At 39.9% G+C, this 17,781-nt stretch overlaps 1 protein-coding gene across 3 annotated transcripts in view; it reads left to right on the forward strand.

Annotated features, from left to right (window-relative positions):
- LOC111160965 (F-box protein 34) overlaps window positions 1–17,781 on the forward strand; it is an 82,729-nt gene that overhangs the window by 45,243 nt on the left and 19,705 nt on the right. The window contains exon 1 of one of the 3 annotated variants that reach the window (XM_022524392.1): window positions 8,415–8,455. The exons of 1 other annotated variant lie outside the window; for it this stretch is intronic. Coding sequence is in view for 1 of the 2 variants with exons in the window: in XM_022524384.1 (XP_022380092.1) it covers window positions 9,981–9,997 (17 nt within the window). In the remaining variant the exon portion in view is untranslated. Of the gene's footprint in view, window positions 1–8,414; window positions 8,456–9,846; window positions 9,998–17,781 lie in introns of those variants that run through there. One more of the 3 variants, XM_022524384.1, reaches the window with a different exon arrangement.

Genomic DNA, 17,781 nt, shown 5'->3' on the forward strand with positions numbered 1-17,781 from the left:
GTGGCTGGATCTGGTGACCTGGTCATCTAATCCACTCTGAAGCAGGCAGGCATTGATTGCTCCATCATCCAGTGAGTCTTCTAATCTTAAGACTCTGTCTCCACTTGTAACCTCTTCTGCTCAAATTCAGTCCCCTTTCCGCATGTTAGATTTGATGTGATTGGGTTGGTTGGACTCTCCTTTAATTTCGTACCAGGCCATTTCATAGTCCATTGAGATTCCCCCCCTTGTCTACTGATGGTTACCTTTGGAGAAGGTCAGAGTAGGAATGTCATAGGGTACCAGGGTAGTAGCTTAAGTAAAAACAATTGCCTGTAGTCTGTAAGAAAGAGAATGTGGGCCACTCTAGCTTTTAAGATACCTGAAAGGTTTTAGCTGTGGACAAAAAGAATAAATATGTAACAGGATATAAATACAGGACTATCCAGTTGATAAATTAAGCATTTCTGGGGCGCCTGGGTGGCTCAGTTGGTTAAGCGTCTGCCTTTGGCTCAGGTTATGATCCCAGGGTGCTGGGGTCCAGTCCTGCTTTGGGCTCCTTGCTCAGCAGGAGCCTGCTTCCCGCCCCCCCCCACCCCCCGTCCCACCCCTCACCCCACCTGTGCTTGCTCCCCCCCTGTCTTGCTCATTCTCTCAAATAATTAAAATCTTTAAAAAAAAACCCAAAACATGGGGCACCTGGGTGGCTCAGTGGGTTAAAGCCTCTGCCTTCGGCTCAGGTCAAGATCCCAGGGTCCTGGGATCGAGTCCCACATCGGGCTCCCTGCTCAGCGGAGAGCCTGATTCTCCCCCTCCCACTCTCCCTGCTTGTGTTCCCTCTCTCGCTGTGTCTGTCAAATAAATAAATTAAAAAACAACAACAACAACAACAACAACAACAAAACCCAAAACATTTCTGCAAAAAGGGCTTCTGGCAACCACTGCTTATTGCTCCTTTTTCTTGTCTCTACTTTCCTCACCACCTTTTGTGTTTTAATTAGAAGGTTTTGTTTTTGGTTTATAAATCCAGGTCAGACTCTTCATATGTGCTAATCGCTTTTTCTTTTTCTTTTCTTTTTTTTTTTTTAGATTTTATTTATTTATTTGACAGACAGAGACCACAAGTAGGCAGAGAGGCAGGCAGAGAGAGAGGTACGGTGAACTTTTCACCAAATTTACCAGCAGTTTCTTTTTTCTGCCTCCTTTCACTTAGGGGACAATTAAGTAAGTTTTAAGGTGAGAAAGTTTAAAAAATTTTTATGTACAGTCATGGTCTTTATTAAAACTTGTTAAAACTGGCTTGCTGTTGAAATAGCAGATGGCTGTGATAAAATGGGAGCACGTCTAAAAAGAAACCAATGCAGATTAAGGCATAATTAAAAATATCTTTTATATGATTCACTAAAATGTTTTTCTTTTGGGCTGTTAATATTGTGTCCTCTTTTTATTCATCTTTGACAAAACCACAGACTTTTTAAAAGGACAGAAAATGACTATTGAAGGCTTTGAAATTTCTTCTTTTTTTTTTTTTAAAGATTTTTATTTATTTATTTGACAGACAGAGATCACAAGTAGGCAGAGAGGCAGGCAGAGAGAGAGGAAGGAAAGCAGGCTCCCTGCTGAGCAGAGAGCCTAATGTGGGGCTCGATCCCAGGACCCTGAGATCATGACCTGAGCCGAAGGCAGAGGCTTTAACCCACTGAGCCACCCAGGTGCCCCTGAAATTTCTTCTTTTAGAGATTTTTAGGACTTGGACTTTCCAAAGGCAAAGAATCTTGAAAATAAGACAGTTACTTGTAAGAGCAAGGCTGATACTGGTTTTTTTTTTGCTTTTTTCCTTAGTGAGTTGTCAAAATGTGGGTTATACTTATCAGGAATACCTGGTCCTCTTGTAATACAAGGAATATCAGAAGGATTTTATCTACCGATGTCTTAAAATGACAAAAGTTTTACATACATCCCTCACTTCTCCTCCCACTAAAAAAAAGATTAGGTATTTTCCTTTATTTCCTTTGCACCATTGCCCAAAGTAGGTATATATGACCTTTTGGAGGGATAACTTGTGACATTTCTAACTGGTCCCAGTGCTTAGCTCAGTGCCAAGACCCAGTAGGTGTTTAACATTCGTTGAATGAAATGAATCAATACTGATTCCAAACTGGTGTGTCTCCTATCCATTCTCTATAAAGCTGCTCCAGGGATCTGTCAAAAATACTGAACCGGGCTGCCTGGGTGGCTCAGTGGGTTGGGCCTCTGCCTTCGGCTCAGGTCATGATCTCAGGGTCCTGAGATCGAGTCCCACATCAGGCTCTCTGCTAGGCAGGGAGCCTGCTTCCTCCTCTCTCTCTCTCTCTCTCTCTCCACTTGTGATCTCTCCCTGTCAAATAAATAAAATATTAAAAAAAAAAAATACTGAACCAACCATGCTACTTCCCCTTAAAAATCCTTTAGTGTCTCTCAGCTACTTAAAGTTTGCCTCTCAGACTTTTTTCCTTATTAAATTGTTTTTGGTATTATAAAATTAATATATATACTGTGGTCAGAAACCCAAACATTGAAAATAGATTTAAAAAAAAAAAGTCCCTAACTCTCCTCCCAACTGACCAGTTTGCTGGACATTAATGTATTTTTCTGTGTATTTGCAAATTACACATAGTCTTTTCAGTTTTGTTTTACACCAATAGTATTATACGAAAATACTGTCCCCTCTTTCCTGCTTCCTTTCCATTGGTTGGGTGAAGTTTTTAATATCATGGAAATTAATCCTTTGTATATATTACATACACTATTCTCCCAGTCTTTTGCTTATGTTTTAACTTTATGGTGTCTTCTCCACAAATAGATACTTAGAATTTGTGTTTAGTCACATATGTCAGTATTTTGTATATTTAAGGAAGGAGGAGTTACTTCCCACTAAGAGTTCAGAATCATTCATATTTGGCAGAATTGGATTTTACTTTTTTCTAAAGTAGGCTCCACTTGGGGCTTGAACTCACAACCCTGAGATGGAGACCTGAGCTGAGATCAAGAATTGGACACTTAGGGCGCCTGGGTGGCTCAGTGGTTAAAGCCTCTGCCTTCGGCTCGGGTCATGATCCCAGGGTCCTGGGATCGAGCCTCACATCAGGCTCTCTGCTCAGCAGGGAGCCTGCCTCCTCCTCCTCTCTCTCTCTCTGCCTGCCTCTCTGCCTACTTGTGATCTGAAAAAAAAAAAAAAAAAAAAAAAAATCTTTAAAAAAAAAAAAGAATTGGACACTTAACTGACTGAACCACCTAGGCACCCTTGGATTTTACATTTTACTCATTCTGGCACTTTTAAGTTTTGTTTTGTTTTTTTTTAAGATTTTATTTATTTATTTGACAGAGAGAGATCACAAGCAGGCAGAGAGGCAGGTAGAGAGAGAGGAGGAAGCAGGCTCCCTGCTGAGCAGAGAGCCCGATGCGGGGCTCGATCCCAGGACCCTGAGATCATGACCTGAGCCGAAGGCAGCGGCTTAACCCACTGAGCCACCCAGGTGCCCCCACTTTTAAGTTTTTATGATGAAGTAGGCATCTACCTTTCACTCAGATATCCAGTTTTCTCAGTTTATTCAAACATCCTGCTTTAATCATTTAGAATGTTGTTTTCTTGAACTATTTATTTCTGATCTCTTTCCATGCCGTTTTGATTACTCTAGTTTTTATGTATGTTTTGGGAATTTTATTTTTCCCACCACAAATCTTATTGACTGTTCTCTTTTTAAATTTAGATATAAATTCCATGCCATAAAATTCGCCTTTTAAGAGTATACAGTTCACTGGTGTTTAGTATAGTCACAAAGTTGTGCAACCATCACCTAATTTTCATAACCCCTTAGAAGAAACTTCATACCTGTCACTCCCCACCCTCTGACCCCTTGTCCCCACTCTCCAACAAGCCCCTAGGCAACCATTAATCTACTTTCTGTCTTTATAGGTTTGCCTATTCTGGACATTTCCTGCATATGGATCGTAAAATATGGGATCTTTTGTGTCTGGATTCTTTCACTTAACATACTGTTTTCAAAGTTCATCCATGTTGTAGTATTGTCATGAGCATGCTGTGAAGGTGCACTCAGAAGTCGTGACTTTCCACAACGTCAGTTTTATTCACTCATGAAGCAGGGTTAACATAATTATAAAGCAGGTTCAGGATTGCAGACTCAGTGACATTTCATCACATGATTCACGTGGCTTCTTACAGGGCACACAAAGCAGAACACAAGTCACACAACAAACATGATAACACAGGGGGCAGGGAGTTAACAAACCAAATGAGAAGTCTGCCTGAGCAGTCAGTCTGTGAGCACACAGTTGAGGTAAGTAAGGCCTCTGTCCTGTCTGGGTCAGCCCTTGGCACTTACTGCTTACTGTGTTCAAGGAGTGAATGATCTCAGTTTGGAGGTCAGTCAGGCAGAGCCTTTGGTGGCAAATGCCCTTTTTAAGTGATCAGACATAGAAGGGTCAATGTCTGAAGAATCTGACAGTCTGCTGCAAAAATTCTCTCTTTTTAAAGGGATTTAATCAGTTTTGGACCCTGCAGATCTCCTCTGCTTCTGCTCGTTATCAGTTCTGGGGTGTTGTTAACTGGTACTTGTCTTGGTGATACCTCATAGCTATAGTTCCCTTATCTGCTTGTGTCGTTGCTTGACACAGTCCCCTCGTTGACACAAGTGACTCCATCTTGCTTTCTCCTGAGGGGTGGGCAGAGGGAGAGAGAGAGAGAATCTCAAGCAGACTCCCTGCTGAATGCAGAGCCCAACACGGGCCTTGCACTCATGACCCTGAGATCATGACCTGAGCCAAAATCAAGAGTTGGATGCTTAAATGACTGAGCCACCCAGGTGCTCCCATCTTGCTCTCTACAAGTGCTTGTACCATCACTTCATTAATCTGTTGTATGCATATACCATAGTTTATCCAATCGTCCACTGATGGACATCTGGTTTGTTTTCACCTTTCACTTTTTACCTGTTTTAAATAGTGCTGCTATAAAATTTGTGTACAACTGTTTGAGTGTCTTGTCTTCAGTTCTTTGGAGGTATATCCCTAGGAATAGAGTTGTTGGGATTACATGTGGTAATTCTTTGTTTAGTGTTTTTTGTTTGATTTTATATTTTGATCTTTTGTCTGGTAAGTTTTTGAACTATTAGACCAAGTAATATTTGATTTTTTTTTTAAAGATTTTATTTATTTATTTGTCAGAGAGAGTGAGGGAGAGAGAGCGAGCACAGGCAGACAGAATGGCAGGCAGAGGCAGAGGGAGAAGCAGGCTCCCGGATGAGCAAGGAGCCCGATGTGGGACTCGATCCCAGGACGCTGGGTTCATGACCTGAGCCGAAGGCAGCTGCTTAACCAGCTGAGCCACGCAGGCGTCCCGTAATATTTGATTTTTAACAGGAAAACCCCATAACCTATAGTTTGCGAATAAGGAGAGATTCTTGTCTCTTCCCTTTGAATATTTTAGTTCTTGTATTTTGGTAATGTGCTGGCTGGCATCTTTGTTTTGTTCCTGGATATAGGATGGGAATCTTTTTAATATTTTGCTATTGGATATGCTGTGTTCTATAAATTTATGTTAGTTTCCTTTTATTAAGGTCAAGTTTTCCTGTTTGGTAAGAATTTTTTGAAAATCAGGAATAGGCACTGAACATTGTTTCCTTTTAGGAATTTATTGCACTGTGGCATCTTTCTTTCAAACTGCTAATGGTTCAGGAGCATTGGGCTTGTACTACTTGGTTGATACCTAGTCGAGTGGATTTTTCTTCCCTTCCAGGCTGATGGTTGTTACACATACACAAAACTCATTGTAGGAGACTAGTAGGAGACTAATGCAAGTGAGAAAGCTCATGTGTTTTGTGTATGTGTGACCAATCTGAAAACCAATCTAAGAACCTCCGTTCTGGAAAATCTGTAGCGGCAAGTTCAGCAATGGTATAGAACTGTTCATGTTAGAATATAGTCCAACATATTTATTTCCTTCAGTCCATTTATTTCGTACATTTTTTTCCTGTAAACTAAACAGTTTAAAATCTTGTTATTCAGAATCAAGAAACACACTCCTTTTAAGTGTTTATAAATATATTCCATAATTGGTTCTACTGCTCCTCTCACCTTGTTCCTGATAAAAAACAAAGCTACAAAATGCTTTGAATTTTAAGCAAATGGCAAATTGTCTCTGTTCACAGGGTGCTCATCACCATAGTAACAAGAAGCCAACTCATTTTTGAAGTGGGGCAGGATGCTGGTCCATCGCTTTTCAGAAGGACCTAAGACAATCCAAATACCTTTTTGTAGATTAAAAAACAGGCCTGCTCAAGGTGTGTCAAATATCTTCAGTAAACACAAGTCGCAGATGAAATAGTTTGTAGAGGAAGTAAAATCCCCATTTAAGGTTCTGTCACATTACAAAGACTCCAAAACAAATCTAGATGGGCTTTACTTTCTGCCTGAAAATTATCAAGTAGCTTCCTCTTAAGGCTCATTAATTCACCCTTCACCTCCATGTCATACATGTTGAAGACAGCTGGTAGGGAAGGTCAGGGGGACTTAGGGAATTAAATGAGGCAAAGGTAAAAAGTGAGTTTTAGATTGGCCCAAATTGTGTGGGCAAGGGTCACAGATGTAATCTTTGATTTAATTTACGTGGTAGATTTTGAATTGCTTTGTGTTAGATCTTGCTATGGAGAAAGGTTGTTTGGGATCTAAATCTCAGAGATTTTCCTTAAATGTTTTTAAAGCTGTATTTAAAGCTTAGTTCTGGGGAGAGGGTTGGTGGAGAGAGAAAAAGAATAGATCAGGATTTGAGATTTGTCGCCTGAAACATCTACCGTGACTTTTGGAGGGTGTCAGAAAATAAAACCAGGTTTTCAGGTAGCTAGTAAAATATAGAGGGCTATCTAATACTTTAGATTACGAATAGAATTAGAGAGTTCAGGTAAATCAAAATATGATCTATTGAAGGGAGTCTGGCTGGTTCAGTTGGTAGAGCATGCGACTCTTGATCTTTGGGGTTATGAGTTTGAGCTCCACATTGGGTGTAGAGATTACTTAAGGATAAAATCTTAAAAAAAAAATCCATTTTGGACTAGCCAAATAATATGGATAATGATGGCAAATAAAGCATTTTTTAAAAAGTAAACTGCTGCACCCATCATGAGGCTCGACGTCTTGACTCCAAGATCAACAATCACGTGCTCTACTGACTGAGCCAGTCAGGTTCCCCTAAAGAAGCATAAGTTTAATAAATTACTATCAGGAAAACAGGCAAGTTTGACATTCAGGATCGAAACACTCCCACTTATACAAACTCTGGGGACATTTTGACGTTTAGAACATTGAAGTTCTCCTGAAACAATTGGTGAGATTTTTTATTCAACAAGTTTTGTCTATAATATACTCCTTTAGGCCTCATAAAGTAGTTAACAGAAGTCTTCTTCTTCTTCTTCTTTTTTTTTTTTTTTTTTTAAAGATTTTTATTTATTTATTTGTCAGAGAGAGAACACAAGCAGGCAGAGTGGCAGGCAGAGGCAGAGAGAGAAGCAGGCTCCCTGCTGGACAAGGAGCCCAATGTGGGACTCGATCCCAGGACCCCAGGATCATGACCTGAGCTGAAGGCAGCAGCTCAACCGACTGAGCCACCCAGGCGTCCCAACAGAAGTCTTCTTGAGCTGATGTTCAGTCAGAGGAAGATGCACCAACATGGATGCATGTCAGGAGGGAGGGAGCAGTTGTTGCAGAGAATGTAAAGAAAGGATAAAAGGAATAGGAATGTGGGGACTAACACTTCTTTATGTGGATAGTCAAGGGGTGCCTCTCTGAGAAGATGACACTTGAGCAGAAAGATGGAAATAGTCAGTGATAACAGTAAATACCTGGGTGTTAAGAAACAAAATTCATCCGAATAAATTTGAAGATCTAATTGGCTTTATTAAGTGACTCATGAATCCGCAGCATCCCACCTAGCAAGTAAAGGAGAGCTCCAAGCATATGTACAAAATGGAAGGTTTTTATAGGAAGAAGGGTGGAGCAAGAAGGTTATTAGCAAAAAAAATAAAATAAAATAAAATAAAAAGGTTTTGGGCTAGATCCCCTTCCCTTAAAGGGAAGGGCAAGGGGTCTGATTATGCTGATTACTCCATCTTCCATTGGGGGACGGAGTGGGTCCTTGTGACAGATTACTTCATTTCTGCTAATCAGAAAATTCCTGACTGACTGGTTAAGACTGCATTTCTAGGGGAGGTCGATACTGCAATTAGGTCAGGTATTACTTCATTTGGTGACTTCGCCTAGCCCAAGTGATGCCATTTTGGGCCTGTGGTTTTATTTTTAACAGGGGTGTGGTACAGAAGAAAATGATAGATGGAATTTCCCTTTTCCTTTATGGGATTACACTGGCTGCTGAGTTTGAGAGTGGACCATATGGAAAGCAGGAGTAGAATTGTGAGAACTAGTGCAGGTAAGAAACCATGGTGGCTTAGAACAGAACGGTAGTGGAGGTGGTGGCTGGTACAAGTTGATCCTTGAACAACATGGGTTTGAACTGTATGGGTCTGCTTATCTGTGCATTTTTTATAGTACAGTACTGTAGATGTATTTTCCTAATATTTTCTTTTCTCTAGCTTTATTCTAAGAATACAGTATGTAATACATACACAAAATATGTGTTAAACAGCTATTTGTTATTGGTAAGGCTTCTGGTCAACAGTAAGCTGCTAAGTTTTGGAGGAGTCAAAAGTTATACTTAGATGTTTTTTTTTAAAGATTTTATTTATTTATTTGACAGAGATCCCAAGTAGGCAGAGAGGCAGGCAGAGAGAGGGGTGGGGGAAGCAGGCTCCCCGCTGAGCAGAGAGCCCGATGTGGGACTCGATCCCAGGACCCTGAGATCATGACCTGAGCCGAAGGCAGAGGCCTTAACCCACTGAGCCACCCAGGCGCCCCTATACTTAGATTTTTGACTGCATAGAGGTGGGGAGGTTATCTGTGCCCCTAATCTCCCTCATTGTTAAAGGGTCAGCTGCAGTTGGACTCTGAGTATATTTTAGAAGGAAGAGCCAATGGGAATTCCTGGTGTGGTTTGTGAGAGAAAAATGCGGTCAGGGATGACTCAAGGATTTTGGCTTTGAAAATTGGAAAAATAGGGTTGCTGTTTACCAAAATGGGGAGGACTGAGGAAGGGTGGTGGTGGAACGTTGATCTAGGGGTGCCTAGGTGGCTCGGTCGGTTAAGTGTCCGAACTCTTGGTTTTGGCTTAGGTCATGATCTCAGCCCCATTGGGCTGTGTGCTTGAGATTCTCTTTCTCCCTTTCCACTGCCTCTCCTGTCCCCTCGCTCTCAAATAAATAAATCTTAAAAAAAAAAAAAAAAAAAGGGAAAGAACATGGTCTAGTTAAATTAGCAGCTGAAGAGATTTAGAACAATTAAGGGAATTAGCTCAAGCTCAGAAGATTATGAATACCTAGGAAGTGAAAATCCATTTGACGTATTACAAGAAAGTATTTAATAAACCGAAGTTGATGAGGCTTTAAGGAGGAGCTTAAAAAAATTGTAAGCTATGCTTGTTCTGCCTTTAGGAAGGGGTGGAGGTCCTGAATTTTCTTGTGTTGAGGAAGTTCTTTTTTTAAAATTTTTAAAGATTTTATTTGTCAGAGAGAGAGGGCACAGGTGAGAGTACAAGCAGAGGGAGGAGCAGGGAGAGGGAGAAGCAGACTCCCTGCTGAGCAAGGCGATGGATGCGGGACTCATCCCACCTGGGATCCTGACCTGAGCTGAAGGCAGACACCTGACTAAGCACACAGGCGTCCCAGGTTCTTTGGTTCTTAAGGGGGTATAATTAGTCATGAGTCAAAAACTGTGTGTACATCAGGATTCATCATAACTTGGTTGAATTATTCCTTAGGTTATTTTTCTTTCTTTGCTTTTTTCACTTGTAACCCAGATCTTCTGATTTAATAATATTGGTACCAGGAGAGGAGACAAATATGAATGAAGGACTCAGGTACTCCATTTTCTGAAAATGGAATTTTGATCCCCATTATGACTTAATAAATCTACATTAATTTTAGTATAAGCTGGCCTTTAGAGCCTTGTCAGCTCAAGAGTTCGGTGTTAAAATTGGGTTTTCTGGTCCTGTATAAGTACATGGCTAGATGGTCATCTCATGGTTCGTTGATTGATAATTCCCACAGTAAGGAGGATTCTTTTCAGGAAACCAAATAAACATTACACTTTGTTTGTTTCTGTTTTATTTTGAGCATGAAATAACAAGATTGGATGATTTTAAAGGATGTTTAACCAAGTTTTAAATTTCTTGATGCCTTTGAATCACTCCCTTTCTAAAATCTTAACAGAATTCTATTCAGTATTATTTTGGATAGTCACTGAATTTTTCTGTTACTGGATTTGTGGGATATGGGTAGAAATGTGATAGTGGAATAGGATTAAAATACCTGTGCAACTTTTATTTAGAAAAGGCATTTTGGGACTGAAGTCTTTGTTTAAGACCAAAAAGAAAATTTCACAGTAATTTGATTTTTCTGATAAAATTTGCCTCTTGAGCCTTCCCATTTCCTTTTTTCTAGGGCCATGCTAGGAAAAATGTTAATTTTAATACTGCTTTTTTTTTTTTTTTAACCTTGTAGCTAGCCTTTATTTTTGTGTTACATTCAAAGATAATACTTTTCCTGTTTGATTTGCCTGTTTTTTGTTCCTCTACTGAGGTTTCTTTCCCCTTGCCATCTTCCCAAATAGGAACCTATAGAAGGCACTTATCTGTAGTTTTGATTTGTATGTTTCCTGTAATCATGCAAGAAATTTAGAGCTGAGTTGTATCAGATAGCTATGATATCAGTCTTTTCTTTCCATCAAATTTAATTTTAGTGTTTAAAACTTAGGAAATACTGTACTCGTATGCTAACAGTGAGTGGCCTAAAGAATAATGTCTTGATTTTTAATGGGATTCCTAGGTGTTCTTCCTTTCCCTTATATTGTCTCAAAATCTCTTTGAAGTTTCTTTGTGTCTCTTCATAAATCTTCTAAAATTCGGTTCAAATCTACGAGTATTTCAGGAATGGTGTGAGCACACACCAGGATCGGATTCAGTTCCAAAAGAGACCTTGCTTAATGTGCCATTTTGTTTCTATTATACTGATGTTCTTTTTTTTTTTAAGATTTTATTTATGTATTTGACAGCGAGATCACAAGTAGGCCGAGAGGCAGGCAGAGAGAGAGGGGGAAGCAGGCTCCCTGCTGAGCAGAGAGCCTGATGTGGGGCTCGATCCCAGGACCCTGGGATTAGACCCGAACCGGAGGATAAGGCTTCAACCCACTGAGCCACCCAGGTGCCCCTATACTGATGTTCTTATCCTGTTTCTAGATTTGTCATGTAAATGGACACTTATATTCTTTCTAATGAGTCCCTATTTATTAAGAATTTTTTTTCACTTCATTATGTGGTTGACTGTAAAATAGCTTTCCAAAATCTTTTGCATCAAATATTTATGTATGATACATATGCTCAGTACTTCCTTTTCTCCCCATAAAGAGCTTTTATGTACATATGCTTTATTAGTCTATCTTCCAGCTAGAACGTTTATTTAATGAGGATGAGAATTTTTATATTTTTTCACTACTGTATCCCTGGTCTTTGGAAGAGTACCTGGTACATAGTAGATGATCAGTAAATAATGAGTGAGTGAATGAAAGATCGAATTAGTATCTTAGCTCCCAAACTGAAATTTGAATAGGAGGAGAAATGATTGCTTGAATGTTCAAATTAGAGATTGGAAATTATTTTATACTTGTGATGTGAAATGCAAGAAAATTCACCAACTTCAAGGATTGGTGAAAACTCCCAGGAATAAGAAAGGCCTGATCTCTTTAGGCCCCACAGATAGTTGCAAAAAAAAAAAATTTTTTTTTTTTTTTTAATTAAGTAGGCTCTGTGCCCAACATGTGACTTGAGCTCATGACCCTGAGATCAAGAATTGCATGCTCAGGTTGCCTGGGTGGCTCAGTTGGTTAAGCGTCTGACTTTTCCACTTAAGCCTAGGACACTGGGTTCGAGTCCCACTTTGGGCTCCTTGCACAGCAAGAAGCCTGCTTCTCCTTCTGCCTGCTGCTCCCACTGCTTGTGCGTTCTCTCTCTCTCTCTGACAAATAAATAAATCTTAAAAAGAGAGAGAGAGAGAGAGAGAATTGCATGCTCTCCTGACTGAGCCAGCCACATGCCCCAATAGTTGCAGTTTGAGTGCAATGTTAGTGTTGCGGATTTGAATGAGGGTGGGTTTAGAGATCTCTACCTTCTGTGTAGTTTTAATCAAATCTCTGTTGCATACACTCATAAATATATTAATAGTTTTTCTTATGCTACTCTCATCTTCTCTTGCACTGAATAATTTCAGATCTGGAGCAGTATTTTGAAAATTTGAATAACATGTGAATCCCATCCAAAGGAAATTTATTGAAACCCTTTAATATAGATAGAATTTTAAAATTTTTACGTTGCATTATTATGTAGTTACTAGTAAACCCTGTATGCTTCTAAATCTTATACAACTACAAAGAGAAAACAAATACATAGCATATATAATACTTGAGTATTATTTTGACACTATTTTGAAGTCTGAAAAAACTAAAGTCTGAAAGTTTGAAAAGTTAAATTGATTACAGTATAAATGCTGACATTCATTCTGCAAATTCTTTTGTGTTTGTCATATTTTATTTAGTTATTTATATGACAGAGAGAGATCACAAGTAGGCAGAGAGGCAGTAAGAGGGAGAGGGAGAAGCAGGCCTCCCACCAAGTAAAGAGCCCAGCGTGGCCCCATCCCAGGATGCTGGGATCATGACTCGAGCCGAAGGCAGAAGCCCAACAACTGAGCCACCCTCGTGTCCCACATATTTTAAAGATACTGTGATAACTCATCTCTACTTTTCTCCTTTGGGTTGCTGCTAAAACCTTTGTTCACATACCTTCTTTCATTCTGCCTTCATTAAATCAGGGTTTCAAGCACATTGGAGTATATCTGTAGGTGTTAAATAATTATTTTCCAATTGAATTCAGGAACTGAAGAAGAATTTCCTGTTTGACTATCCTTGGGTATTTAGTATTTTTTTCACCTATACATTTTACTCAGAGCAGAAGAATTATAGTAAATGTTATTCTCCTGGAGGGCATTGGTATATGAAACACTGAATGAACTGATATAAAGGGTCTGACTTATGCATGAACCTGGGGTTAGCACTGTCACCTCTCCATTAGATTCCAGTTAATATAGGTTAGCTTCTGGTTTGCCTCTGGGTAATAATTTAGTTCGGTACTAATGACTGTAGAAGGCTTTTTGGATACAAAGCTCTTTCTCAGATTGTCTTTCCTTCGCTTTCTAAAAGTTGGAGGGAAATGTTAAAATTAGATGGGACTTAGTTCCTAAAGTAAGACATGTTACAGAGTATTTTCATAGGGAGAATTTGGTGTACCTCTTTATTTGAATCTTTTATAACTTAACATGTAGTATTTTGCATTTGTAGCGTATCAGAAAATGCCGACCTTTGAAGTTATGGCTACATCACTGCTTGATTTTGAGCAAGTTTCAGTTTCTGGCTTTTATCTTCTCTTCTGACAGTGGTTACAGACTGCAATACAAAAACACTGAAGGTTATAGGTTTGTGGTGATATGTGGACCACAGGGGGGAAGGCATAGAGAGACTGGGGAGAAAGGAAAGAAGGAGCAGCTGGTACAAAGGACCCAAGATGCAAATGATGTGAGGAACAGAAAGAGGGCCAGATGAAATGTTTGCAAAAGTGCTTTGTTAGGTACAAAACATTTCTTAAAGCTAAGGTGCTGGTATGTTTAGGGAATTATTTGTTTTCTTTTTCCAGTGGGCTGCTGTTTGTTCGCTTGTAAGACCATCTTGCCTAGGGAATAGGATCCTGCTTTGGGGCTGACAAGAGCTGGACCCATGAATCACAAATTCAACAGTCTGTGAATTACAATTAGTTATTTATACTAACAGTCTGTTTCTATAGATTAGCAGTAGGAGAGAGAGGAATAGGCTTACTACTAGAAATTTGGGGGGTGAAAGAGTTTTGTATCATTTCTAATTCTTAACTATGTTTGGCTGTGCTCTTTGGTATGTATAGTTTTGTCACCTATTAGCCCAGCAATTAAATCTGATCTTGGGTACCAGGTTCTTCTCTGTGGTTTGGGTTGTTAATAATTGAAGTACTTTAAGATTTTGGGTATGAACTCTGCATACTTGATAATTAATTTAGAACCAGAGAACTTAGGATTTTCTGTTGAAGTAATTAATAACATATTGTGGCTTTACAATTAATGTATGTATAACTGTTACACCAAAATAACCCAAACATGATAATAGGACATAGTTTATGTTTTTAGTGCCCTTTAAAGATGAACGTATTTTTAAACTTCTTGGTGTCCTTATTCTTTCAAGTTTGGGTGTGTAAGAGTCTATTTATCAGAAATATTTTAGCACTAATGTTGGTTTGGCATTTTAAAAAATATATATGTAAACATGACCCTAGACAGCTGTGTTTAATATAGTAAAGAATCATGGGGAGACTTTTCAGTGTTTCTTGTTGGGACTTAGTGTATGTGTATTTTGGTATTTAAAGGATGTGGTGTGGGGCTTTGAAAATGAGAGGGAGGTTGCCTAACTTATACCTGAATGCGTGCATATCTCAGTTGTTCTGTCTTAGAGGTTATTAGCAACATGAAAGTTGTTTGTACCCTGGTGAAACTGACAGTACTAAGTTAGAAACCTTTTGTGGAAGTATTTGCACATGCCTGGTGAGTAGGATTTTCTTTAAAATCTGACATTGCATCAGAATGTTTTAGGTAACTAGGGTGCTGGAAAAAAGCTGCTGCTTAAGCCAAACTACTTTTTGCTTTGCAGAAAGGTAACCAAGATTAAAAGTGACCATGACCTGGAGAGTAGCCTCTATCTTTCCACCTCATCCACCTCCCGTTTCTGAGCTAGCAGTGCACTAGATCAGGAAACAGTGGGTGGAGTTGCTTAATTGCATCAACTTCCTGGGCTGCCCAAGTATTGACTACTCGTATGTTCCATTTAAAAGATTGTTGCTGATTGGCTGGTTTCTTTTAAATCTTTAGGTTTGACATTGATTCACTCTAATGAATGCTTTCCAAGTACAAGGCACTGCGCTGCATGCTCTGTGGGAGCTACAGAAAGGAATATGATTACTCATACCTTTCACTTTACAGTATAGTAGGGGAGAGGAAGACAAGATAGACAATGGTTAAGTGTCCCAGGGGAGGCATATAGCAACCATTCCGTAATATTGATGGGTGAGGGTGGGGCAGTGGGTGAGACCTGGGCAGGGAGGGCCCCAGGTGAGTGAGCAGTTTCAGTAGTTCCAGTGGGTAAAGAATGAAAAAGATGGTGGTAACGGGTAGGGAAAAAAGGCCAAATGGCCACTGTGAAGATGAAGGGAAAAATACAAGGAAGAACTAAGGCAGGAACTGTTAATTAGAAGCCTTGAGATTTCCCAAAATTCTGTGCGGAATTTTTTGTTTGCTCTGGCCTTTTTTCTTGGGCAGAGAACTTTGACTTTTTCTCAGATAAGTGTCCAGAATCAAAAAAGATGGAGAACCACTGCTAAGTTATCAGCCTTTGATGACAGAAAATACTGAAGCTTTGTAGAGAAATTAAGTCATGGGGTGTACAGTTTTTTTCTTGCAGGAAGTAGGATTTGGAGGACCGAGTTTATGAAATTGTCTCTGGAGTGGGGCAGGGATTGCTTTGTCCAACTGCAAGTCTGGTGGATCCATTAGATTGTGTGACAGTGAGGGGTAGGTGTTTTGAGTTAAAGGAGTTTCCTAAGTCATTATTTCCCCCTTTATTTGGAGACCAGATTGATGTAGATGTGGGCTGCCCCGATGTTGTTACAGAACAATTCCAAGTGTTTACTTTTTTCATGGAGCTCCTCTTATGTGTCAAGTGTTCTGTGCTTGATCCCATTGTGGGGGGCGGGGGGGTGTATAAAATACCATACAGACATCCTTCCCTTAAGGAGTTGATGCTATGCAATGCTTATCTTTTGGCTTTTTGTTCAGCTTGGATCTATGTTTGTTCAGTTAATCTTTGAGTCTGATCATTTCCTGGGCAAAAAAAAAAAAAAAAAAAACCCAAAACTGATTTCTATTAAAATGAACTCAAAATGGCTTTGGTCTGTGACTTAATTTTCCTTTTAAAGAATGGAGAACAACTGGGATTTGATGGTTTAGGAAATACCACCATAAATACACTGTACTCATAATTGGGAAGCTCTGCACAGCTGATTTGGTGACTTTGGGCAAATCATTGGACTCTTCTTACTGTTGATTTTTATATCAATATGTGTGTATACACACACAGCTTTAAAATGTTACAAAGTGCATTTTATTTGTTTTAATTTTTATTTTTTAAAGATTTTATTTATTCATTTGAGAGAGAGAGAGAGAGACAGACAGACAGACAGAACACAAACAGGGGGAGAGGCAGAGGGAGAGGGAGAGGGAGTAGCAGACTCCCGGCTGAGTGGGAGCCCAACATGGGGCTCAGTCCCAGGCCCGGAGATCATGACCTGAGCCAAAGGCAGATGCTTAACTGGCTGAGCCACCCAGGTGTCCCAGACTTAGTTTTTATTTATTTATTTTTTAAAATATTTTATTTGTTTATTTGACAGACTGAGAGAGAGGGAACACAAGCAGGGGAAGAGGAAGAGGGACAGGCTTCCCGCTGAGCAAGGAGCCTGCTGTGGGACTTGGTCCCATAACCCTGGGATCATGACCCAAGCCCGAAGGCAGACGCTTAACGACTGAGCCACCCAGGCGCCCCCCAGAGTTAGTTTTTAATTTAAATAAATAAATGGTCCTTTAGGTCAGTGCTTTTTAACCTGAGTCCATGGACCCTGCTGAGCTTTAGGGAGGTGGCTTGTGAATCTCCTCAAGCAGCAGTCGGGCCAGACTTTGTGGATCTATGCCGCCTTTTCCAGGAAGACTCCTTTGCTTTCATCAGAATTTTAAAGGGCTTATAGTGCCTGCAAAAAAGATTAAAAACCACTGTATTTTGTATAGATGAGATTTTAATTAATAAGAGTGGTAACATTTTTTCCCTTCCAGACATATTTTGCAGGAAGACGATTGTCCAGGAGTTAATTATTGGAGCAGTGACTATTCTTGAATGATTTGAAGTGTTCTCTTAAAAAACTTGGATTGTATGAAGATAGGATCAGAATAGTGTACTTGTTATTTTTCTTTTCTTTTTTTTTTTTTAAAGATTTTATTTATTTATTTGACAGGAAGAGATCACAAGTAGGCAGAGGGGGAGGGGGAAGCAGGCTCCCTGGGATCATGACCTGAGCCTAAGGCAGAGGCTTAAGCCACTGAGCCACCCAGGCACCCCTGTTATTTTTCTTTTATGTGATCTTAAAACATCAAACCTTAACCCCCTAGTTTCTTACATTTACCCCATTGTTATGGGCTGAATTGCAAACTGCTCCCCTCTTCACATGTTGAAGTGTTAATTCCCAGTACCTGGGAATGTGATTGAATTTGCAGAGAGGGCTTGTGTGTGTGTGTGTGTGTGTGTGTGTGTGTGTGTGTGTGTTTAAAAGATCTTATTTATTTGAGAGAAAGAAAGCAGGAGCAGGTGGAGGGGCAGAAGGAGAAGCAGGCTCCCCACCAAGCAGGGAGCCCAGATATATATACGATGCTGGGCTAGATCCCAGGACTCTGGGATCATGATCTGAAACGAATG

The sequence above is a fragment of the Enhydra lutris genome, unplaced genomic scaffold (genome assembly GCF_002288905.1).
Source record: "Enhydra lutris kenyoni isolate GAN:26980312 unplaced genomic scaffold, ASM228890v2 scaffoldscaffold4, whole genome shotgun sequence".
Lineage (NCBI taxonomy): Eukaryota > Metazoa > Chordata > Mammalia > Carnivora > Mustelidae > Enhydra > Enhydra lutris.